At 49.2% G+C, this 25194-nt stretch overlaps 1 protein-coding gene across 1 annotated transcript in view; it reads left to right on the forward strand.

Annotated features, from left to right (window-relative positions):
* LOC139367387 (protein LKAAEAR1-like) overlaps positions 1-11544 on the forward strand; it is a 35245-nt gene extending 23701 nt beyond the window's left edge. Inside the window, exon 4 of the mRNA XM_071105582.1 lies at positions 11406-11544. Within this exon, the coding sequence (XP_070961683.1) occupies positions 11406-11465 (60 nt within the window). The 3' untranslated portion in view covers positions 11466-11544. The remainder of the gene's footprint in view (positions 1-11405) is intronic.
* Positions 11545-25194: the final 13650 nt, after the last annotated feature.

Below are 25194 nucleotides of genomic sequence, written 5' to 3' on the forward strand. Positions count from 1 at the left end.
CAGGTAGTCAGCCTGCCACTCAGGCTCCTCGTGGAGTGCAATGTAAGGCAGGTGGTTAGAGCGTTGGACTAGTAACCGGAAGGTTGCAAAAATAAATCCCCGAGCTGACAAGGTAAAAATCTGTCGTTCTGCCCCTGAACAAGGCAGTTAACCCACCGCTCCTAGGCCGTCATTGAAAATAAGAATGTGTTCTTAACTGACTTGCCTGGTTGAATAAATGTGTAAAAAATACGGAATACCGATTGTTATGAAAACTTGAAATCTGCCATAATTAATCGGCCATTCCGATTAATCGGTCGACCTCTACTATGTATGTGTGTGTGTGTGTCAGTGTGTGTGTCAGTGTGTGTGTCAGTGTGTGTGTCAGTGTGTATGTCTGTGTGTGTGTGTGTGTGTGTGTGTGTGTGTGTGTGTGTGTGTGTGTGTGTGTTTATGAGCTGCAGGAAGATGCCTCTGTGTGTTTAATACCTCTGACAGTCTAAGCCGTTGAGGGTACTACAGTGACATATGGAGTTGTTTTAAGATGGTCATACCATGGGTCATTTTGCTATTTGATTTAGTATTTTAGGACCCATTTGGGAATGAAAAAACATTTCAAAAAGACAGTCCCAAAAAACGATAATAAGGAATAAGGTTTTGAAGTGTCTGTCCTATATCTAGGAGATATAAGAATGATCAGGACATATTTTAGTTTGTTTGTACACGTATTTAACCCCTTATTTGTGTTGACACAAAACTACCTCCATGCTTCCATTTGTTTGTATGGGTCACCAAAATGAAGAACTACCTCCATGCTTCCATTTGTTTGTATGGGTTACCAAAACGGAGAACTACTGCCATGCTTCCATTCCTTTGTATGGGTCACCAAAATGGAGAACCACCTCCATGCTTCCATTTGTTTGTATGGGTTACCAAAACGGAGAACCACCCCCGTGCTTCCATTCCTTTGTATGGGTCACCAAAACAGAGAACTTCCTCCATGCTTCCATTTGTTTGTATGGGTTACCAAAACGGAGAACCACCTCCATGCTTCCATTCGTTTGTATGGGTCACCAAAACGGAGAACTTCCTCCATGCTTCCATTTGTTTGTATGGGTTACAAAAACGGAGAACCACCTCCATGCTTCCATTTGTTTGTATGGGTCACCAAAACGGAGAACTACTTCCATGATTCCATTCATTTGTATGGGATACCAAAACGGAGAACCACCTCCATGCTTCCATTTGTTTGTATGGGATACCAAAACGGAGAACCACCTCCATGCTTCCATTCCTTCGTATGGGTCACCAAAATGGAGAACCACCTCCATGCTTCCATTTGTTTGTATGGGTTACCACAACGGAGAACCACCCCCGTGCTTCCATTCCTTTGTATGGGTCACCAAAACGGAGAACTTCCTCCATGCTTCGATTTGTTTGTATGGGTTACCAAAACGGAGAACCACCTCCATGCTTCCATTCATTTGTATGGGATACCAAAACGGAGAACCACCTCCATGCTTCCATTCGTTTGTATGGGTCACCAAAACGGAGAACCACCTCCATGCTTCCATTTGTTTGTATGGGATACCAAAACGGAGAACCACCTCCATGCTTCCATTCCTTTGTATGGGTCACCAAAATGGAGAACCACCTCCATGCTTCCATTCGTTTGTATGGGTCACCAAAACGGAGAACTACCTCCATGATTCCATTCATTTGTATGGGATACCAAAACGGAGAACCACCTCCATGCTTCCATTTGTTTGTATGGGTCACCAAAACAGAGAACCACCTCCATGCTTCCATTTGTTTGTATGGGTCACCAAAACGGAGAACTTCCTCCATGCTTCCATTTGTTTGTATGGGTTACCAAAACGGAGAACCACCTCCATGCTTCCATTTGTTTGTATGGGTCACCAAAACGGAGAACTACTTCCATGATTCCATTCGTTTGTATGGGTCACCAAAACGGAGAACCACCTCCATGCTTCCATTTGTTTGTATGGGATACCAAAACGGAGAACCACCTCCATGATTCCATTCATTTGTATGGGATACCAAAACGGAGAACCACCTCCATGCTTCCATTTGTTTGTATGGGTCACCAAAACGGAGAACCACCTCCATGCTTCCATTCGTTTGCATGGGTCACCAAAACGGAGAACCACCTCCATGCTTCCATTTGTTTGCGGACGTCTTACATCGGTGGATGGATTGAGACACATCCAATGAAAAAAGATGTCTCTGGCTTAAACTGACACATTTTTATTGCCACTTTGTTATTATGTTACTTAGATTGACATACTCTTTTTTAACTGAATTCCCTCGTCTTGTCTTTTTGATGATTTGAGGTACACATGTCTGTCTGGGAAGATTACATCAAGTCAAATGAGGTACACATGTCTGTCTGGTAAGATTACATCAAGTTATATTTTCCTTTCGTGATGTTTGTTATTTCTGTTCTGTCGCAGTGTTGATATGATAAGTGATATACAGACATACACACAGCGCACTGGAGGCTACACCTGGGTTGACAGTCTTTTTAATGAGTCACAACACTATTGATGCTACCGACCAAATGCCTTCCACCACTGTCAGGGGTGTAAATACCAGGAGAGACAGAGGGTGAGATGAAGAGAGAGAGAGGAGGGACGGGGTGAGTCAGAGAGACAGAGGGTGAGACAGAGAGAGAGGTGGGACAGCAGGTGAGATGGAAAGAGAGGAGGGACGGGGTGAGTCGGAGAGAGAGAGAGAGAGGAGGGACGGAGAGAGACAGAGGGTGAGACAAAGAGAAAGGAGGGACAGAGGGTGCGACAGAAATAGAGAGGAGGGCCAGAGGGTGAGACAAAGAGAGAGAGAGAGAGAGAGAGGGGGGACGGAGAGAGACAGAGGGTGAGACAAAGAGAAAGGAGGGACAGAGGGTGCGACAGAGATAGAGAGGAGGGCCAGAGGGTGAGACAGAGAGAGAGAGGCGGGACAGAGGGTGAGACAGAGAGAGAGAGAGGAGAGACAGTGGGTGAGACAGAGAGAGAGAGGAGGGACAGTGGGTGAGACAGAGAGAGAGGAGAGAGAGAGAGAGGCGGGACAGAGGGTGAGACAGAGAGAGAGAGGAGGGACAGTGGGTGAGACAGAGAGAGAGAGAGAGAGAGAGAGGAGGGACAGTGGGTGAGACAGAGAGAGAGGAGAGAGAGAGAGAGGCGGGACAGAGGGTGAGACAGAGAGAGAGAGAGAGAGAGAGGAGGGACAGCAGGTAAGATGGAGAGAGAGGAGGGACAGGGGTTGAGACGGAGAGAGAGAGGAGGGACGGAGGGTGAGACAGAGAGAGAGGAGGGACAGAAGGTGAATTGAAGAGAGAGAGAGGAGGGACGGGGTGATGAAGAGAGAGAGAGGAGGGACGGGGTGAGTCAGAGAGAGAGAGGAGGGACGGAGAGAGACAGAGGGTGAGACAGAGAGAGAGAGAGGTGGGACAGAGAGAGAGAGAGGCGGGACAGAGGGTGAGTCAGAGAGAGAGAGAGGTGGGACAGAGGGTGAGAGAGAGAGAGGAGGGACAGTGGGTGAGACAGAGAGAGAGAGAGGAGGGACAGTGGGTGAGACAGAGAGAGAGAGAGGAGGGACAGTGGGTGAGACAGAGAGAGAGAGAGGAGGGACAGTGGGTGAGACAGAGAGAGAGGAGTGACAGGGGTTGAGACGGAGAGAGAGAGGAGGGACGGAGGGTGAGGGAGAGGGAGAGGAGGGACGGAGGGTGAGACAGAGAGAGAGGAGGGACAGAAGGTGAGATGGAGAGAGAGAGGAGGGACGGGGGTTGAGACGGAGAGAGAGAGGAGGGACGGAGGGTGAGACAGAGAGAGAGGAGGGACAGAAGGTGAGATGGAGAGAAAGAGGAGGGACGGGGGTTGAGATGGGGAGAGAGAGGAGGGATGGAGGGTGAGACAGAGAGAGAGGAGGGACAGAAGGTGAGATGAAGAGAGAGAGAGGAGGGACGGGGTGAGTCAGAGAGAGAGAGAGGAGGGACAGAGAGAGACAGAGAGAGAGAGAGAGGTGGGACAGAGGGTGAGACAGAGAGAGAGAGAGAGGTGGGACAGAGGGTGAGACAGAGAGAGAGAGAGGAGGGACAGTGGGTGAGACAGAGAGAGGGAGAGAGAGAGGAGGGACAGAGAGAGGAGGGACAGTGGGTGAGACGGAGAGAGAGAGAGAGAGGAGGGACAGAGGGTGAGACAGAGAGAGAGAGGAGGGAAAGTGGCTGAGACAGAGAAAGGAGAGACAGGGAAAGGAGAGACAGGGAAAGGAGAGACAGGGAAAGGAGAGACAGAGAAAGGAGAGACAGGGAAAGGAGAGACAGGGAAAGGAGAGACAGGGAAAGGAGAGACAGGGAAAGGAGAGACAGGGAAAGGAGAGACAGGGAAAGGAGAGACAGGGAAAGGAGAGACAAGGAAAGGAGAGACAGAGAGAAGAGGTGACAGAGAAAGGAGAGACAGAGAAAGTAGAGACAGAGAAAGGAGAGACAGAGAAAGGAGAGACAGAGAAAGGAGAGACAGAATGGAGAGACAGGGAAAGGAGAGACAGAGAAAGGAGAAACAAAGAGAAGAGGTGAGAGAGAAAGGAGAGACACCTCTTCTCTCTCTCTCCTTTCTCTGTCACCTCTTCTCTCTATCTCTCCTCTCTCTGTCACCTCTTCTCTCTGTCACTTCTTCTCTCTGTCACCTCTTCTCTCTGTCACCTCTTCTCTCTGTCACCACTTCTCTCTATCTCTCCTTTCTCTGTCACCTCTTCTCTCTGTCACCTCTTCTCTCTGTCACCTCTTCTCTCTGTCACCTCTTCTCTCTATCTCTCCTTTCTCTGTCACCTCTTCTCGCTGTCACCTCTTCTCTCTGTCACCTCTTCTCTCTGTCACCTCTTCTCTCTATCTCTCCTTTCTCTGTCACCTCTTCTCTCTGTCACCTCTTCTCTCTATCACCTCTTCTCTCTATTTCTCCTTTCTCTGTCACCTCTTCTCTCTGTCACCTCTTCTCTCTGTCACCTCTTCTCTCTATCTCTCCTTTCTCTGTCACCTCTTCTCTCTGTCACCTCTTCTCTCTGTCACCTCTTCTCTCTGTCACCTCTTCTCTCTGTCACCTCTTCTCTCTGTCACCTCTTCTCTCTGTCTCAGCTCAGCAGGTGAAGGGAAGGGAATGTGAATGACTTTGATTTGAATGTGAATAACTATGATTTGTTCCACAGACAGAGCCGAGGCACTTCAGAAAATGTAAATAAGTTATTGAACAGCGACAGACAGGTGGACCTCGGCAGCCTGCTGACCACATTTCACTGACATACAGAGACATTAGTCACACAGGTGCTTCAACAAGGACTGTGTGTGTGTGTGTGTGTGTGTGTGTGTGTGTGTGTGTGTGTGTGTGTGTGTGTGTGTGTGTGTGTGTGTATGTATGTATGTATGTATGTATGTATGTATATATGGTTGGTTTGCCAGTCTCTCTATACAGCTATTACACTCTGTATAAGACAAATGGCATTTGACACGAAGTACATGGAATGTTACAGAGAACTAGTGTTTATGTGTGGAGAGGGTGTACGTGTGGCTGTGTGGGGAGGGTGTACGTGTGGCTGTGTGGGGAGGGTGTACGTGTGGCTGTGTGGGGAGGGTGTACGTGTGGCTGTGTGGGGAGGGTGTACGTGTGGCTGTGTGGGGAGGGTGTACGTGTGGCTGTGTGGGGAGGGTGTACGTGTGGCTGTGTGGGGAGGGTGTACGTGTGGCTGTGTGGGGAGGGTGTACGTGTGGCTGTGTGGGGAGGGTGTACGTGTGGCTGTGTGGGGAGGGTGGACGTGTGGCTGTGTGGGGAGGGTGTACGTGTGGCTGTGTGGGGAGGGTGGACGTGTGGCTGTGTGGGGAGTGTGGCTGTGTGGGGAGGGTGTACGTGTGGCTGTGTGGAGAGGGTGTACGTGTGGCTGTGTGGGGAGGGTGTACGTGTGGCTGTGTGGGGAGTGTGGCTGTGTGGGGAGGGTGTACGTGTGGCTGTGTGGGGAGGGTGTACGTGTGGCTGTGTGGGGAGTGTGGCTGTGTGGGGAGGGTGTACGTGTGGCTGTGTGGGGAGTGTGGCTGTGTGGGGAGGGTGTACGTGTGGCTGTGTGGAGAGGGTGTACGTGTGGCTGTGTGGGGAGTGTGGCTGTGTGGGGAGGGTGTACGTGTGGCTGTGTGGAGAGGGTGTACGTGTGGCTGTGTGGGGAGGGTGTACGTGTGGCTGTGTGGGGAGTGTGGCTGTGTGGGGAGGGTGTACGTGTGGCTGTGTGGGGAGTGTGGCTGTGTGGGGAGGGTGTACGTGTGGCTGTGTGGAGAGGGTGTACGTGTGGCTGTGTGGGGAGTGTGGCTGTGTGGGGAGGGTGTACGTGTGGCTGTGTGGAGAGGGTGTACGTGTGGCTGTGTGGAGAGGGTGTACGTGTGGCTGTGTGGGGAGGGTGTACGTGTGGCTGTGTGGGGAGGGTGTACGTGTGGCTGTGTGGAGAGGGTGTACGTGTGGCTGTGTGGGGAGGGTGTACGTGTGGCTGTGTGGGGAGGGTGTACGTGTGGCTGTGTGGGGAGGGTGTACGTGTGGCTGTGTGGGGAGGGTGTACGTGTGGCTGTGTGGAGAGGGTGTACGTGTGGCTGTGTGGGGAGGGTGTACGTGTGGCTGTGTGGGGAGGGTGGACGTGTGGCTGTGTGGGGAGGGTGTACGTGTGGCTGTGTGGGGAGGGTGTACGTGTGGCTGTGTGGGGAGGGTGTACGTGTGGCTGTGTGGGGAGGGTGGACGTGTGGCTGTGTGGGGAGGGTGTACGTGTGGCTGTGTGGGGAGGGTGGACGTGTGGCTGTGTGGGGAGTGTGGCTGTGTGGGGAGGGTGTACGTGTGGCTGTGTGGAGAGGGTGTACGTGTGGCTGTGTGGGGAGGGTGTACGTGTGGCTGTGTGGGGAGTGTGGCTGTGTGGGGAGGGTGTACGTGTGGCTGTGTGGGGAGGGTGTACGTGTGGCTGTGTGGGGAGTGTGGCTGTGTGGGGAGGGTGTACGTGTGGCTGTGTGGGGAGTGTGGCTGTGTGGGGAGGGTGTACGTGTGGCTGTGTGGAGAGGGTGTACGTGTGGCTGTGTGGGGAGTGTGGCTGTGTGGGGAGGGTGTACGTGTGGCTGTGTGGAGAGGGTGTACGTGTGGCTGTGTGGGGAGGGTGTACGTGTGGCTGTGTGGGGAGTGTGGCTGTGTGGGGAGGGTGTACGTGTGGCTGTGTGGGGAGTGTGGCTGTGTGGGGAGGGTGTACGTGTGGCTGTGTGGAGAGGGTGTACGTGTGGCTGTGTGGGGAGTGTGGCTGTGTGGGGAGGGTGTACGTGTGGCTGTGTGGAGAGGGTGTACGTGTGGCTGTGTGGAGAGGGTGTACGTGTGGCTGTGTGGGGAGGGTGTACGTGTGGCTGTGTGGGGAGGGTGTACGTGTGGCTGTGTGGAGAGGGTGTACGTGTGGCTGTGTGGGGAGGGTGTACGTGTGGCTGTGTGGGGAGGGTGTACGTGTGGCTGTGTGGGGAGGGTGTCCGTGTGGCTGTGTGGGGAGGGTGTACGTGTGGCTGTGTGGAGAGGGTGTACGTGTGGCTGTGTGGGGAGGGTGTACGTGTGGCTGTGTGGGGAGGGTGTACGTGTGGCTGTGTGGGGAGGGTGGCTGTGTGGGGAGGGTGTACGTGTGGCTGTGTGGGGAGGGTGTACGTGTGGCTGTGTGGGGAGGGTGGCTGTGTGGGGAGGGTGTACGTGTGGCTGTGTGGGGAGGGTGTACGTGTGGCTGTGTGGGGAGGGTGGACGTGTGGCTGTGTGGGGAGGGTGGACGTGTGGCTGTGTGGGGAGGGTGTACGTGTGGCTGTGTGGGGAGTGTGGCTGTGTGGGGAGGGTGTACGTGTGGCTGTGTGGGGAGGGTGTACGTGTGGCTGTGTGGGGAGTGTGGCTGTGTGGGGAGGGTGTACGTGTGGCTGTGTGGGGAGTGTGGCTGTGTGGGGAGGGTGTACGTGTGGCTGTGTGGAGAGGGTGTACGTGTGGCTGTGTGGGGAGTGTGGCTGTGTGGGGAGGGTGTACGTGTGGCTGTGTGGAGAGGGTGTACGTGTGGCTGTGTGGGGAGGGTGTACGTGTGGCTGTGTGGGGAGTGTGGCTGTGTGGGGAGGGTGTACGTGTGGCTGTGTGGGGAGTGTGGCTGTGTGGGGAGGGTGTACGTGTGGCTGTGTGGGGAGGGTGTACGTGTGGCTGTGTGGGGAGTGTGGCTGTGTGGGGAGGGTGTACGTGTGGCTGTGTGGGGAGTGTGGCTGTGTGGGGAGGGTGTACGTGTGGCTGTGTGGAGAGGGTGTACGTGTGGCTGTGTGGGGAGTGTGGCTGTGTGGGGAGGGTGTACGTGTGGCTGTGTGGAGAGGGTGTACGTGTGGCTGTGTGGGGAGGGTGTACGTGTGGCTGTGTGGGGAGTGTGGCTGTGTGGGGAGGGTGTACGTGTGGCTGTGTGGGGAGTGTGGCTGTGTGGGGAGGGTGTACGTGTGGCTGTGTGGAGAGGGTGTACGTGTGGCTGTGTGGGGAGTGTGGCTGTGTGGGGAGGGTGTACGTGTGGCTGTGTGGAGAGGGTGTACGTGTGGCTGTGTGGAGAGGGTGTACGTGTGGCTGTGTGGGGAGGGTGTACGTGTGGCTGTGTGGGGAGGGTGTACGTGTGGCTGTGTGGAGAGGGTGTACGTGTGGCTGTGTGGGGAGGGTGTACGTGTGGCTGTGTGGGGAGGGTGGCTGTGTGGGGAGGGTGTACGTGTGGCTGTGTGGGGAGGGTGTACGTGTGGCTGTGTGGGGAGGGTGGCTGTGTGGGGAGGGTGTACGTGTGGCTGTGTGGGGAGGGTGGACGTGTGGCTGTGTGGGGAGGGTGGACGTGTGGCTGTGTGGGGAGGGTGTACGTGTGGCTGTGTGGGGAGGGTGTACGTGTGGCTGTGTGGGGAGGGTGGACGTGTGGCTGTGTGGGGAGGGTGGACGTGTGGGGAGGGTGTACGTGTGGGGAGGGTGTACGTGTGGCTGTGTGGGGAGGGTGTACGTGTGGCTGTGTGGGGAGGGTGGCTGTGTGGGGAGGGTGTACGTGTGGGGAGGGTGTACGTGTGGCTGTGTGGGGAGGGTGTACGTGTGGCTGTGTGGGGAGGGTGTACGTGTGGCTGTGTGGGGAGGGTGTACGTGTGGCTGTGTGGGGAGGGTGTACGTGTGGCTGTGTGGGGAGGGTGGACGTGTGGCTGTGTGGGGAGGGTGGACGTGTGGGGAGGGTGTACGTGTGGGTAGGGTGTACGTGTGGCTGTGTGGGGAGGGTGTACGTGTGGCTGTGTGGGGAGGGTGGCTGTGTGGGGAGGGTGTACGTGTGGGGAGGGTGTACGTGTGGCTGTGTGGGGAGGGTGTACGTGTGGCTGTGTGGGGAGGGTGGCTGTGTGGGGAGGGTGTACGTGTGGCTGTGTGGGGAGGGCGGACGTGTGGCTGTGTGGGGAGGGTGTACGTGTGGCTGTGTGGGGAGGGTGTACGTGTGGCTGTGTGGGGAGGGTGTACGTGTGGCTGTGTGGGGAGGGTGGACGTGTGGCTGTGTGGGGAGGGTGGACGTGTGGCTGTGTGGGGAGGGTGGACGTGTGGCTGTGTGGGGAGGGTGGACGTGTTTAACTATTCTTTGAGGAGAGAGGGGAGGGAGAGAGAGAGGGGAGGGAGAGAGAGAGGAGGGAGGAGAGGAGAGGGGAAGGAGAGGGGAGAGGGGGGTTCTGTGACAGCAAGTCCTGTGTGGAGGGAGGAGGAGAGGCAGACGGAGGGAAAGCCTGTTTTCTTCCTAGGTTCCTGAATGGGAATGGAATGGGGAGGAGCAGAGGGGAATGGGGAGGAGTAGGAGAGGGGAATGTGGAGGAGGAGAGGGGAATGTGGAGGAGGAGGAGAGGGGAATGTGGAGGAGGAGGAGGAGAGGGGAATGTGGAGGAGGAGGAGAGGGGAATGGGGAGGAGAGGGGAATGTGGAGGAGTAGGAGAGTGGAATGTGGAGGAGGAGAGGGGAATGTGGAGGAGGAGGAGAGTGGAATGGGGAGGAGGAGGAGAGGGGAATGGGGAGGAGGAGGAGAGGGGAATGGAATGGGGAGGAGCAGAGGGGAATGGGGAGGAGAGGGGAATGTGGAGGAGTAGGAGAAGGGAATGTGGAGGAGGAGGAGAGGGGAATGTGGAGGAGGAGGAGAGTGGAATGGGGTGGAGGAGGAGAGGGGAATGGGGAGGAGGAGGAGAGGGGAATGTGGAGGAGGAGGAGAGGGGAATGTGGAGGAGGAGGAGAGGGGAATGTGGATTAGGAGAGGGGAATGTGGAGGAGGAGAGGGGAATGGGGAGGAGGAGAGGGGAATGGGGAGGAGTAGGAGAGGGGAATGTGGAGGAGGAGAGGGGAATGTGGAGGAGGAGGAGAGGGGAATGGAGAGGAGGAGGAGAGGGGAATGGAATGGGGAGGAGCAGAGGGGAATGTGGAGGATTAGGAGAGGGGAATGTGGAGGAAGAGAGGGGCATGGGGAGGAGGAGGAGAGTGGAATGGGGAGGAGGAGGAGAGTGGAATGGGGAGAAGGAGGAGAGGGGGAGAGGGGAATGTGGAGGAGGAGAGGGGAATGGGGAGGAGTAGGAGAGGGGAATGGGGAGGAGTAGGAGAGGGGAATGTGGAGGAGGAGAGGGGAATGTGGAGGAGGAGGAGAGGGGAATGGAGAGGAGGAGGAGAGGGGAATGGAATGGGGAGGAGCAGAGGGGAATGTGGAGGATTAGGAGAGGGGAATGTGGAGGAAGAGAGGGGCATGGGGAGGAGGAGGAGAGTGGAATGGGGAGGAGGAGGAGAGTGGAATGGGGAGGAGGAGGAGAGTGGAATGGGGAGAAGGAGGAGAGGGGGAGAGGGGAATGGGGAGGAGGAGAGGGGAATGAGGAGGAGGAGAGGGGAATGGGGAGGAGGAGAGGGGAATGTGGGGGAGGAGGAGAGGGGAATGTGGGGGAGGAGGAGAGGGGAATGGGAGGAGGAGAGGGGAATGGGGAGGAGCAGAGGGGAATGGGGATACTATGACAACAAGGCCAGAGAAGCCTGTGTGGCAGGATGTTTTGAGCACTACGAACTCATCATTAAGGGTTGTCCGCCGTCTCGCTCTCTCTCTCTCCCTCTCATTTTCTTTCTCTCTCTCTCTCTCACTCTCTCTCTCTCGCGCTCTCTCTCTCTCCCCCCCCCCTCTCTCTCTCTCTCTATCTTTCCTGTTGATTTTTGGTTTGGCGCAGTGCATCCCCTCATCCCCTCTCTCTCTCTACCGCTGTCTCTCTCGCTGTGTCTCTCGCTCTCCCTCCCTCTACCTCTCACTCGCTCTCTCTTTCTTCTCTCTCTCTCTCTCTCTCTCTGCCTGGTAGTTCTTCCCATCTTCATATTATTTTTGTCTCTACACAGAGAAAGCGAGTCGAGGAGATCCTGGACGACGAGAAAGGATTGACGATAACCCGCCGTTGAGAGTCGAGACCTGCCGTCCTCCTGCTTTGTAACTGTCCTCCTGCTTTGTAACTGTCCTCCTGCTTTGTAACTGTCCTCCTGCTGTGTAACCGTCCTCCTGCTGTGTAACCGTCCTCCTGCTTTGTAACTGTCCTCCTGCTTTGTAACTGTCCTCCTGCTTTGTAACTGTCCTCCTGCTTTGTAACTGTCCTCCTGCTTTGTAACTGTCCTCCTGCTGTGTAACTGTCCTCCTGCTGTGTAACCGTCCTCCTGCTGTGTAACCGTCCTCCTGCTTTGTAACTGTCCTCCTGCTTTGTAACTGTCCTCCTGCTTTGTAACTGTCCTCCTGCTTTGTAACTGTCCTCCTGCTGTGTAACTGTCCTCCTGCTGTGTAACCGTCCTCCTGCTGTGTAACCGTCCTCCTGCTTTGTAACTGTCCTCCTGCTTTGTAACTGTCCTCCTGCTGTGTAAATGTCCTCCTGCTGTGTAACTGTCCTCCTGTGTAACAAAAAGGGAACTGTCTATTTCACTGCTCTGGCTTCATAGAAACTCTACTGTACATTTTCTTACAGTTTCAAAAGTCTCCGTAACTACTAGTACTGCAGTTGGGTCCCCTGCTGCACTCATCGAACAAGCACCTAGAAGTTTCTAAACAGCTCTTCCTCCATTACTGCTGCAGTTAGGTCCCCTGCTGCACTCATCGAACAAGCACCTAGAAGTTACCATTACTGCTGCAGTTGGTTTGCTTCTGCTATAAACGGCTGGCTGTGGAAGCCTCCTGGAGAACATTGTCCCTCAACTGGCCCCCAATTCCCTTTATAGTGCCCTACTTTAGACCAGGACCCATAGGGGTAGTGCACTACTATAGACCAGGACCCATAGGTGTACTGCACTACTTTAGACCAGGGTCCATAGAGGTACTGCACTACTTTAGGTCAGGGTCCATAGAGGTACTGCACTACTTTAGGTCAGGGTCCATAGAGGTAGTGCACTACTTTAGACCAGGGCCCATAGGGGTAGTGCACTACTTTAGACCAGGGTCCATAGAGGTAGTGCACTACTTTAGACCAGGGCCCATAGGGGTAGTGCCCTACTTTAGACCAGGGCCAATAGGACTCTGTGGTAGTGCACTACTTTAGACCAGGACCCATAGGTGTAGTGCACTACTTTAGACCAGGGTCAATAGGACTCTGTGGTAGTGCACTATATAGGGAATAGGGTGCCATGTGGGACTTAACTGTTGAGGAGACCTCATGTCCACTAGAGCCTCTCTCTCTTCTCTCTCTCTCTCTCTCTCTCTCTCTCTCTCTCTCTCTCTCTCTCTCTTCTTTCTCTCTCTCTCTCCATCTCTCTCAATTCAATTCAAGGGGCTTTATTGGCATGGGAAACATATGTTAACATTGCCAAAGCAAGTGAGGTAGATAATATACAAAAGTGAAATAAACAATAAAAATTAACAGTAAACATTACACATACAGAAATTTCAGAACAATAAAGACATTACAAATGTCATATTATATATTATATATATACAGTGTTGTAACTATGTACAAATGGTTAAAGTACACAAGGGAAAATAAATATGGGTCGTATTTACAATGGTGTTTGTTCTTCACTGGTTGCCCTTGTCTTGTGGCAACAGGTCACAAATCTTGCTGCTGTGATGTGACACTGTGGAATTTCACCCAGTAGTTATGGGAGTTTATCAAAATCGGGTTTATATTCAAACTCTTTGTGGGTCTGTGTAATCTGAGGGAAATATGTATCTCTAATATGGTCATACATTGGGCAGGAGGTTAGGAAGTGCAGCTCAGTTTCCACCTCATTTTGTGGGCAGTGAGCACATAGCCTGTCTTCTCTTGAGAGCCATGTCTGCCTACGGAGGCCTTTCTCAATAGCAAGGCAATGCTCACTGAGTCTGTACATAGTCAAAGCTTTCCTTAATTTTGGGTCAGTCACAGTGGTCAGGTATTCTGCCGCTGTGTACTCTCTCTCTCTCCCTCTCTCTGTTTCCTCTCTCTCTCTCTCTCTCCCTCTCGCTCTCTCTCACTCCCTCTCTCTGTCTCCTCTCTCTCTGTCTCTCTGTCTCTCCCTCTCCCTCTCTCTGTCTCCTCTCTCTCTGTCTCTCTCTCTCTCTCTCTCTTCCTCTCGCTCTCTCTCTCTCCCTCTCTCTGTCTCCTCTCTCTCTGTCTCTCTCTCTCTTTCTCTCTCTCTCTCTCTCTCTCTCTCTCTCTCTCTCTCTCTCTCTCTCTCTCTCTCTCTCTCTCTCTCTCTCTCTCTCCTCTCTCTGCGTACAGACCTAATCATTACCTTAATTTCTATTGATTCGGTGGAGATTAGAAATGTGATGATATCGTAATGGTTGTCTGCATGGCTGAAGAGAGGAAGCCAAACATTAAATCATAGACAGGATACATAACATGAGAGACAGAACATACACACACACACACACACACACACACACTCACAAACAGGCATACAAGTGCCATCTAGTGTTTGACTTTGATAGTAATACTCCTGTCTGCTTTTAGCCCTGAAGCCAACATGGAGTTATATTGCTCCCTGGTGGTAGTACTGAGTACTGCATGGAGTTATACTGCTCCCTGGTGGTAGCACTAAGTACTGCATGGAGTTATACTGCTCCCTGGGGGTTGTACTAAGTACTGCATGGTGTTATACTGCTCCCTGGTGGTAGTACTGAGTACCGCATGGAGTTATACTGCTCTCTGGTGGTAGTACTGAATACTGCATGGTGTTATACTGCTCTCTGGTGGTAGTACTGAGTACTGCATGGAGTTATACTGCTCTGTGGTAGTACTGAGTACTGCATGGAGTTATACTGCTCTGTGGTAGTACTGAGTACTGCATGGAGTTATACTGCTCTCTGGTGGTAGTACTGAGTACTGCATGGAATTATACTGCTCTCTGGTGGTAGTACTGAGTACTGCATGGAGTTATACTGCTCTGTGGTAGTACTGAGTACTGCATGGAGTTACACTGCTCTCTGGTAGTAGTACTGAGTACTGCATGGAGTTATACTGCTCTCTGGTGGTAGTACTAAGCACTGCATGGAATTATACTGCTCTCTGGTGTTAGTACTAAGTACTGCATGGAGTTATACTGCTCTCTGGTGGTAGTACTGAGTACTGCATGGAATTATACTGCTCTCTGGTGGTAGTACTGTGCAATTACAACACAGGAGTGAACTGTTGTGGATTTCTGTTTTATTTATTTACCAGTAAATTGTAAAAAAAATAAATGTATTATTTAAAATAAAGATTACTTCAAGAAGTAAGTTTATCTGTGAGTGTAATGTCTAATTCATATGAGCTGAGCCTGTCTCAGCAACACTGCTGGAAAACATCTAAACATTAAGTCGGTCTGGTCCCTATAAAGTCATCTATGTGCAGCTCTACAACAATCAACCTCATGTCATTTGTCTAAAGCAGATAAACAAGTTTTTGCTTAGCTTTGGTTTTAACAATGTTCTGAAGAAACTTGGCTCTCTTATACAGTTAGACAAGAATCCCCCGAGGGGAATTCACAGACCGCAGCGCCTTCCCAAAAACAGACTCTAGAACAAACTTGTTATAACTATGCTCCTGTTGGACTTGAACTCTCGCAAACACTCAAGAAGAGAATATGTTGAGGATTGTGTGGTAATAGTGTTTAATAGATAATTAAGAGAAATAACTTGTTTACAAATAGTGAAGGGGTAGAGATTATAGTGAGGTAGAGGTTATAGTGAGGTAGAGGTTATAGTGGGGTAGAGGTTATAGTGGGGTAGAGGTAGAGGTTATAGTGGGGTAGAGGTTATAGTGGGGTAGAGGTTATAGTGAGGTAGAGGTTATAGTGGGGTATAGGTAGAGGTTATAGTGGGGTATAGGTAGAGGTTATAGTGAAGTAGAGGTTATAGTGGGGTAGAGGTTATAGTGGGGTAGAGGTAGAGGTTATAGTGGGGTAGAGGTAGAGGTTATAGTGAGGTAGAGGTTATAGTGGGGTAGAGGTAGAGGTTATAGTGGGGTAGAGGTAGAGGTTATAGTGAGGTAGAGGTAGAGGTTATAGTGGGGTAGATTTTATAGTGGGGTAGAGGTAGAGGTTATAGTGGGGTAGAGGTAGAGGTTATAGTGAGGTAGAGGTTATAGTGAGGTAGAGGTTATAGTGGGGTAGAGGTAGAGGTTATAGTGAAGTAGAGGTAGAGGTTATAGTGAGGTAGAGGTAGAGGTTATAGTGGGGTATAGGTAGAGATTATAGTGGGGTAGAGGTAGAGATTATAGTGGGGTAGAGGTAGAGATTATAGTGGGGTAGAGGTAGAGATTATAGTGAGGTAGAGTTAGAGATTATAGTGAGGTAGAGGTTATAGTGAGGTAGAGGTTATAGTGGGGTAGAGGTAGAAGTTATTTTGGGGTAGAGGTTATAGTGGGGTAGAGGTAGAGGTTATAGTGGGGTAGAGGTTATAATGAGGTAGAGGTTATAGTGGGGTAGAGGTTATAGTGGGGTATAGGTAGTGTTTATAGTGAGGTAGAGGTTATAGTGGGGTAGAGGTAGAGGTTATAGTGAGGTAGTGGTTATAGTGGGGTACTACTTGTCTGTGAGGCTCCTCCTCCTCTATGTGGCTGTGAGGCTCCTCCTCCTCTATGTGGCTGTGAGGCTCCTCCTCCTTTGAGATGCTGTAAGGCTCCTTCTCCTCTATGTGGCTGTGAGGCTACTCCTCTATGTGGCTGTGAGATCATCTTCCACCGTTTCTGTGAGACTCCTCCTCCTCTATGTGGCTATGAGGCTCCTCCTCCTCTATGTGGCTGTGAGGCTCCTCCTCTTCCTCCTAGTGTTGCTGTGAGGCTCCTCCTCCTCTATGTGGCTGTGAGGCTCCTCCTCCTCCTCTATGTGGCTGTGAGGCTCCTCTTCCTCCTCTATCTGGCTCTGAGGCTCCTCCTCCTCTATGTGGCTGTGAGGCTTCTCCTTCTCCTCTATGCGGCTGTGAGGCTCATCCTCCTCTATGTGGCTGTGAGGCTCCTTCTCCTCTATCTGTCTGTGAGGCTCCTCCTCCACTGTTTCTGTTAGGCTCCTCCTACTCTATGTGGCTGTGAGGCTCCTCCTCCTCTATCTGGCTATGAGGCTCCTCCTCCTCTATCTGGGTGTGAGGCTCCTCCTCCTCTATGTGGGTGTGAGGCTCCTCCTCCTCTGATGCTGTGAGGCTCCTGCTCCTCCTCCTCTATGTGGGTGTGAGGCTCCTCCTCCTCTGATGCTGTGAGGCTCCTGCTCCTCCTCCTCTATGTGGGTGTGAGGCTCCTCCTCCTCTATGTGGGTGTGAGGCTCCTCCTCCTCTGATGCTGTGAGGCTCCTGCTCCTCTATGTGGCTCTATGTGGCTGTGAGGCTCCTCCTCCTCCTCCTCTATGTGGCTCTATGTTGCTGTGAGGCTCCTCCTCCTCCATGTGGATGTGAGGCTCCTCCTCTTTGTGGCTGTGAGGCTCCTCCTCCTCTATGTGGCTGTGAGGCTCCTCCTCCTCTATGGTTACTGCATTACGATGTGTTATTATCTATGCATAAATCACCTTAATAACTCTACCTACATATATATATATATATTACCTCACATTGACTCTGTACCGGTCCCCCCCCCCCATCCCTGTATATAGCCTCGCTATTGTGAATTTTACTGCTGCTCTTTAATTATTTGTTACTTTTATTTCTTTTTTTTTGTAAGGTATTTAATCTAAAAACTGCATTGTTGGTTAAGGGCTTGTAAGTAAGCATTTCACTGTAAGGCTCTACACTTGTTGTATTCAGCATTTCACTGTAAGGCTCTACACCTGTTGTATTCAGCATTTCACTGTAAGGCTCTACACCTGTTGTATTCAGCATTTCACTGTAAGGCTCTACACCTGTTGTATTCAGCATTTCACTGTAAGGCTCTACACTTGTTGTATTCTGCGCACGTGTCTATTTTTCTTAGTTTGTTTTGATTTAACATGACATTGTAACATTCTATGGTACCCATGTTAGCATTTCCATGAACACAACGTGTTAGCATTTCCATGAACACAACGTGTTAGCATTTCCATTAACACAACGTGTTAGCATTTCCATGAACACAACGTGTTAGCATTTCCATGAACACAACGTGTTAGCATTTCCATGAACACAACGTGTTAGCATTTCCATGAACACAACGTGTTAGCATTTCCATGAACACAACGTGTTAGCATTTCCATGAACACAACGTGTTAGCATTTCCATGAACACAACGTGTTAGCATTTCCATGAACACAACGTGTTAGCATTTCCATTAACACAACGTGTATGCATTTCCATTAACACAACGTGTTAGCATTTCCATTAACACAACGTGTTAGCATTTCCATTAACACAACGTGTTAGCATTTCCATTAACACAACGTGTTAGCATTTCCATTAACACAACGTGTTAGCATTTCCATGAACACAACGTGTTAGCATTTCCATGAACACAACGTGTTAGCATTTCCATGAACACAACGTGTTAGCATTTCCATGAACACAACGTGTTAGCATTTCCATGAACATAACGTGTTAGCATTTCCATGAACACAACGTGTTAGCATTTCCATTAACACAACGTGTTAGCATTTCCATGAACACAACGTGTTAGCATTTCCATTAACACAACGTGTTAGCATTTCCATGAACACAACGTGTTAGCATTTCCATTAACACAACGTGTTAGCATTTCCATGAACACAACGTGTTAGCATTTCCATGAACACAACGTGTTAGCATTTCCATGAACACAACGTGTTAGCATTTCCATGAACACAACGTGTTAGCATTTCCATGAACACAACGTGTTAGCATTTCCATGAACACAACGTGTTAGCATTTCCATGAACACAACGTGTTAGCATTTCCATTAAAACAACGTGTTAGCATTACCATTAACACAACGTGTTAGCATTTCCATTAACACAACGTGTTAGCATTTCCATTAACACAACGTGGGAATAGAATACATTTTCTATTATTTAAATCATGTTATGTAACTGAATGTCTAGCCTGGTTGCCAGTTTTTTTTAGATAACATTCCACTCCTTGTCATTGAGTAGGCCTACAAGGAGTGGAATGTTTTCTGAACAGACTGGCAACCAGGCTGGTCTACTGAATGTCTAGAGTTGGCTCAACTCACTAAATACACTATATGACTCTGGAGATATCTAGGTTAGCACAATGTATCATTGGACATGATTGTTTATTTTATTTTTTAATAAGAAATCATTTAGCTTACTGAACAGTGACTGCCTGGTAACATTTATACTGAACAAAAATATAAACGCAACATGTAAAGTTTTGGTCACATGTTTCATGAGCTGAAATTAAAGATCCCAGAAATGTTCCATTATGCACAAAAAGCTTATTTCTCTCATTTGTTTGCATCCCTGTTAGTGAGCATTTCTGCTTTGCCAAGATAATCCATCTACCTGACAGGTGTGGCATATCAAGAAGCTGATTAAACACCATGATCATTACACAGGTGCACCTTGTGCTGTGAACAATAAAAGGCCACTCTAAAATGTGCAGTTTTGTCACGCAACACAATTCCACAGATGTCTCAAGATTTGAGGGAGTGTGTAATTGGCATGCTGAATGCAGGAATGTCCACCAGAGCTGTTGCCAGATAATTTAATGTTCATTTCTCTACCATAAGCAGCTTCCAACGTCGTTTAAGAGAATTTGTCAGTACGTCAAACCAGACTCACAACCCCGTGAAACCACACCAGCCCAGGACCTCCACATCTGGCTTCTAAACCTGCAGAATCGTCTGAGACCAGCCACCTGTACACCTGACGACCAGCCACCTGGACACCTGACGACCAGCCAACTGGACACCTGACGACCAGCCACCTGGACACCTGACGACCAGCCACCTGGACACCTGACGACCAGCCACCTGGACACCTGACGACCAGCCACCTGGACACCTGTCGACCAGACACCTGGACACCTGTCGACCAGACACCTGGACACCTGTCGACCAGACACCTGGACACCTGTCGACCAGCCACCTGGACACCTGTCGACCAGACACCTGGACACCTGACGACCAGACACCTGATAAAACTGAGGAGTATTTATATCTGTAATAAAGCCCTTTTTGTGTGGAAAACTTGTTCTGATTGGCTGGGCCTCGCTCCCCCTATGGGTAAACGGGGTCTTCGGATTGTGAGTCTGGTTTGACGTACTGACAAATTCTCTAAAACGACGTCGGAAGCGGCTTATGGTAGAGAAATGAACATTCAACGGCTGCGCCCCTGCCCAGCTACGTGAAATCTTTAGATTAGGGCCTAATGAATTTATTATAAAATTGACTGATTTCCTTCTATGAACTGGAACCTCATTAAAGTCGTTGAAACTGTTACATGTTGCGTTTATATTTTTGGTTCTGTCACGTCCTGACCTTAGTTCCTTTATTATGTCTTTGTGTTAGTTTGGTCAGGGCTTGAGTTGTGGTGGGTAGTCTATGTTATTTTTTCTATGTTGTATTTCTGTGTTTGGCCTGGTATGGTTCTCAATCAGAGGCAGCTGTCGATCGTTGTCTCTGATTGAGAATCATACTTAGGTAGCCTGTTTTCCCCATTTTGGTTGTGGGTGATTTTTTGCTGTTTAGTGGTTTTCGTCACCTTACAGGACTGTTCGTTTTTTTTTGTTTTGTTCAGTGTTCAGCTGTTTTATAAAAAATAATGAACACTTACCACCCTGAACCTTGGTCCTCCTCTCTTTCTCCCGACGACAAGCGTTACAGGTTCTGTATATTTAAACATGACACCTGGACACCTGACGACCAGACACCTGGACACCTGACGACCAGACACCTGACGACCAGACACCTGGACACCTGACGACCAGACACCTGGACACCTGTTGTTTTGTTCCGAGTTCAGTTGGTTTATTAAAATAATGAACGCCTACCACCCTGCACCTTGGTCCTCCTCTCTTTCTCCAGATGACAATCGTTACAGGTTCTGTATATTTAAACATGACTGTACTTCTAGTATGTAAGGCTATGTGACAGTCAGCAGATAAATCATATCCACTGAGTAAGTAAAGTGTAAGAATAAATCTACTTGTACTGTAATGACTGCTGACATTTTTAAAGGATGGAATTAAACATTGCTTATATCTAACTGCATTATTCATTCATTTCAATGTATTAAAGCACATTTCTTTTTATACTGTATTTTGTTATTAAGTATATATTTACAATATAATTTTTTACGACCTTTTATTCAATATTTGTGAATATTATTTTTTTTAAGTGTACTGCACTGTTGAGAGCTTGTAAGTAAACATTTCACTGTCACCACCTGCACCCTTTATCCTATGAACGTGACGAAATAAACCGTGATTTGATTAGTTTGGTATTGATGCATACGGCTGGATCTACACATCACATGGCATGGAATGGGGTCGACAGGAGACCACACGGTGTGCTCTGTAAAGTCCATTATGAACTAGAGCCCCCCTACAAATAAACCAGTGTGTTCTCTCTCAGGTCCATTATGAACGAGAGCCCCCCTACAAATAAACCACTGTGTTCTCTCTCAGGTCCATTATGAACGAGAGCCCCCCTACAAATAAACCACTGTGTTCTCTCTCAGGTCCATTATGAACGAGAGCCCCCCTACAAATAAACCACAGTGTTCTCTCTCAGGTCCATTATGAACAAGAGCCCCCCTACAAATAAACCACTGTGTTCTCTCTCAGGTCCATTATGAACGAGAGCCCCCCTACAAATAAACCACAGTGTTCTCTCTCAGGTCCATTATGAATGAGAGCCCCCCTACAAATAAACCACAGTGTTCTCTCTCAGGTCCATTATGAATGAGAGCCCCCCTACAAATAAACCACAGTGTTCTCTCTCAGGTCCATTATGAACGAGAGCCCCCCTACAGATAAACCACTGTGTTCTCTCTAAGGTGCATTATGAACTAGAGCCCCCCTACAAATAAACCACTGTGTTCTCTCTAAGGTGCATTATGAACGAGAGCCCCCCTACAGATAAACCACTGTGTTCTCTCTAAGGTGCATTATGAACTAGAGCCCCCCTACAAATAAACCACTGTGTTCTCTCTAAGGTGCATTATGAACTAGAGCCCCCCTACAAATAAACCACTGTGTTCTCTCTAAGGTGCATTATGAACTAGAGCCCCCCTACAAATAAACCACTGTGTTCTCTCTAAGGTGCATTATGAACTAGAGCCCCCCTACAAATAAACCACAGTGTTCTCTCTAAGGTGCATTATGAACTAGAGCCCCCCTAAAAATAAACCACTGTGTTCTCTCTAAGGTGCATTAGGAACTAGAGCCCCCCTACAAATAAACCACTGTGTTCTCTCTAAGGTGCATTATGAACTAGAGCCCCCCTACAAATAAACCACAGTGTTCTCTCTAAGGTGCATTATGAACTAGAGCCCCCCTACAAATAAACCACAGTGTTCTCTCTAAGGTGCATTATGAACGAGAGCCCCCCTACAAATAAACCACAGTGTTCTCTCTAAGGTGCATTATGAACTAGAGCCCCCCTACAAATAAACCACTGTGTTCTCTCTCAGGTCCATTATGAACGAGAGCCCCCCTACAAATAAACCACAGTGTTCTCTCTCAGGTCCATTATGAACAAGAGCCCCCCTACAAATAAACCACTGTGTTCTCTCTCAGGTCCATTATGAACGAGAGCCCCCCTACAAATAAACCACAGTGTTCTCTCTCAGGTCCATTATGAATGAGAGCCCCCCTACAAATAAACCACAGTGTTCTCTCTCAGGTCCATTATGAATGAGAGCCCCCCTACAAATAAACCACAGTGTTCTCTCTCAGGTCCATTATGAACGAGAGCCCCCCTACAGATAAACCACTGTGTTCTCTCTAAGGTGCATTATGAACTAGAGCCCCCCTACAAATAAACCACTGTGTTCTCTCTAAGGTGCATTATGAACGAGAGCCCCCCTACAGATAAACCACTGTGTTCTCTCTAAGGTGCATTATGAACTAGAGCCCCCCTACAAATAAACCACTGTGTTCTCTCTAAGGTGCATTATGAACTAGAGCCCCCCTACAAATAAACCACTGTGTTCTCTCTAAGGTGCATTATGAACTAGAGCCCCCCTACAAATAAACCACTGTGTTCTCTCTAAGGTGCATTATGAACTAGAGCCCCCCTACAAATAAACCACAGTGTTCTCTCTAAGGTGCATTATGAACTAGAGCCCCCCTAAAAATAAACCACTGTGTTCTCTCTAAGGTGCATTAGGAACTAGAGCCCCCCTACAAATAAACCACTGTGTTCTCTCTAAGGTGCATTATGAACTAGAGCCCCCCTACAAATAAACCACAGTGTTCTCTCTAAGGTGCATTATGAACTAGAGCCCCCCTACAAATAAACCACAGTGTTCTCTCTAAGGTGCATTATGAACGAGAGCCCCCCTACAAATAAACCACAGTGTTCTCTCTAAGGTGCATTATGAACTAGAGCCCCCCTACAAATAAACCACTGTGTTCTCTCTAAGGTGCATTATGAACTAGAGCCCCCCTACAAATAAACCACAGTGTTCTCTCTAAGGTGCATTATGAACTAGAGCCCCCCTACAAATAAACCACTGTGTTCTCTCTAAGGTGCATTATGAACTAGAGCCCCCCTACAAATAAACCACTGTGTTCTCTCTCAGGTCCATTATGAACAAGAGCCCCCCTACAAATAAACCACTGTGTTCTCTCTCAGGTCCATTATGAACGAGAGCCCCCCTACAAATAAACCACAGTGTTCTCTCTCAGGTCCATTATGAATGAGAGCCCCCCTACAAATAAACCACTGTGTTCTCTCTCAGGTCCATTATGAATTAGAGCCCCCCTACAAATAAACCACAGTGTTCTCTCTCAGGTCCATTATGAACGAGAGCCCCCCTACAGATAAACCACTGTGTTCTCTCTAAGGTGCATTATGAACTAGAGCCCCCCTACAAATAAACCACTGTGTTCTCTCTAAGGTGCATTATGAACGAGAGCCCCCCTACAGATAAACCACTGTGTTCTCTCTAAGGTGCATTATGAACTAGAGCCCCCCTACAAATAAACCACTGTGTTCTCTCTAAGGTGCATTATGAACTAGAGCCCCCCTACAAATAAACCACTGTGTTCTCTCTAAGGTGCATTATGAACTAGAGCCCCCCTACAAATAAACCACTGTGTTCTCTCTAAGGTGCATTATGAACTAGAGCCCCCCTACAAATAAACCACAGTGTTCTCTCTAAGGTGCATTATGAACTAGAGCCCCCCTAAAAATAAACCACTGTGTTCTCTCTAAGGTGCATTAGGAACTAGAGCCCCCCTACAAATAAACCACTGTGTTCTCTCTAAGGTGCATTATGAACTAGAGCCCCCCTACAAATAAACCACAGTGTTCTCTCTAAGGTGCATTATGAACTAGAGCCCCCCTACAAATAAACCACAGTGTTCTCTCTAAGGTGCATTATGAACGAGAGCCCCCCTACAAATAAACCACAGTGTTCTCTCTAAGGTGCATTATGAACTAGAGCCCCCCTACAAATAAACCACTGTGTTCTCTCTAAGGTGCATTATGAACTAGAGCCCCCCTACAAATAAACCACAGTGTTCTCTCTAAGGTGCATTATGAACTAGAGCCCCCCTACAAATAAACCACTGTGTTCTCTCTAAGGTGCATTATGAACTAGAGCCCCCCTACAAATAAACCACAGTGTTCTCTCTAAGGTGCATTATGAACTAGAGCCCCCCTACAAATAAACCACAGTGTTCTCTCTAAGGTGCATTAGGAACTAGAGCCCCCCTACAAATAAACCACACAGTTGTTTGCTTATGTTTTATTTGTCATCAGATATAAAAATCAATGAATTGATGTCTGTATGATACAGCGTATATCTGCTACCTACGAACACAACATGTGGAGACTCTTGGTATCGGGGAAAAAAGCAACAAGTCATTTTCAAAGTGTGTCATGTCAACACAAACGATTACTTGAACTTGAACATGTAAATATATTGTCATTATTATCCGTAAGATAGACTGACTGAAAAGTAGAATTAGTTCACATCTTTAGTTGTATTAGGACTATGCACTATAGTTGACCCAGTTTGTCTATGGTTCACAATGACAGGCCAGAATAACGCCTATGTATTTACAGCAAAGTGTATAGGCTACATCACTGTTAAAGCCCCATGGTTTCACTACAGTGTAGGCTACCTGCCCTCACTACAGTGTAGGCTACCTGCCCTCACTACAGTGTAGGCTACCCACCCTCACTACAGTGTAGGCTACCCACCCTCACTACAGTGTAGCCTACCTGCCCTCACTACAGTGTAGGCTACCTGCCTTCTCACTACAGTGTAGGCTACCTGCCTTCTCACTACAGTGTAGGCTACCTGCCCTCACTACAGTGGAGGCTACCTGCCTTCTCACTACGGTGGAGGCTACCTGCCCTCTCAGGACACCAGGGGGAGACAAATGTCCATGAAAAAGAAATACTCCCCTCCAATCCTGGCCAGAATCCATATGATTCCATATGATTTATTCCATGTTATATATTCCATGTTAAATATTACATATTTAAGTCATACCATGGCAACAATGATAATCACCTAATGTAGATTCAAGCAAACATAAATAATATGATCATAGTTTATTTTTGAATGGCATCAACATTAACATACCATATTTGTATCCACTATCCACAAAGCCTGTAGGCTA

Source organism: Oncorhynchus clarkii, chromosome 16 (assembly GCF_045791955.1).
Source record: "Oncorhynchus clarkii lewisi isolate Uvic-CL-2024 chromosome 16, UVic_Ocla_1.0, whole genome shotgun sequence".
In the NCBI taxonomy this organism is placed as follows: Eukaryota; Metazoa; Chordata; class Actinopteri; order Salmoniformes; family Salmonidae; genus Oncorhynchus; species Oncorhynchus clarkii.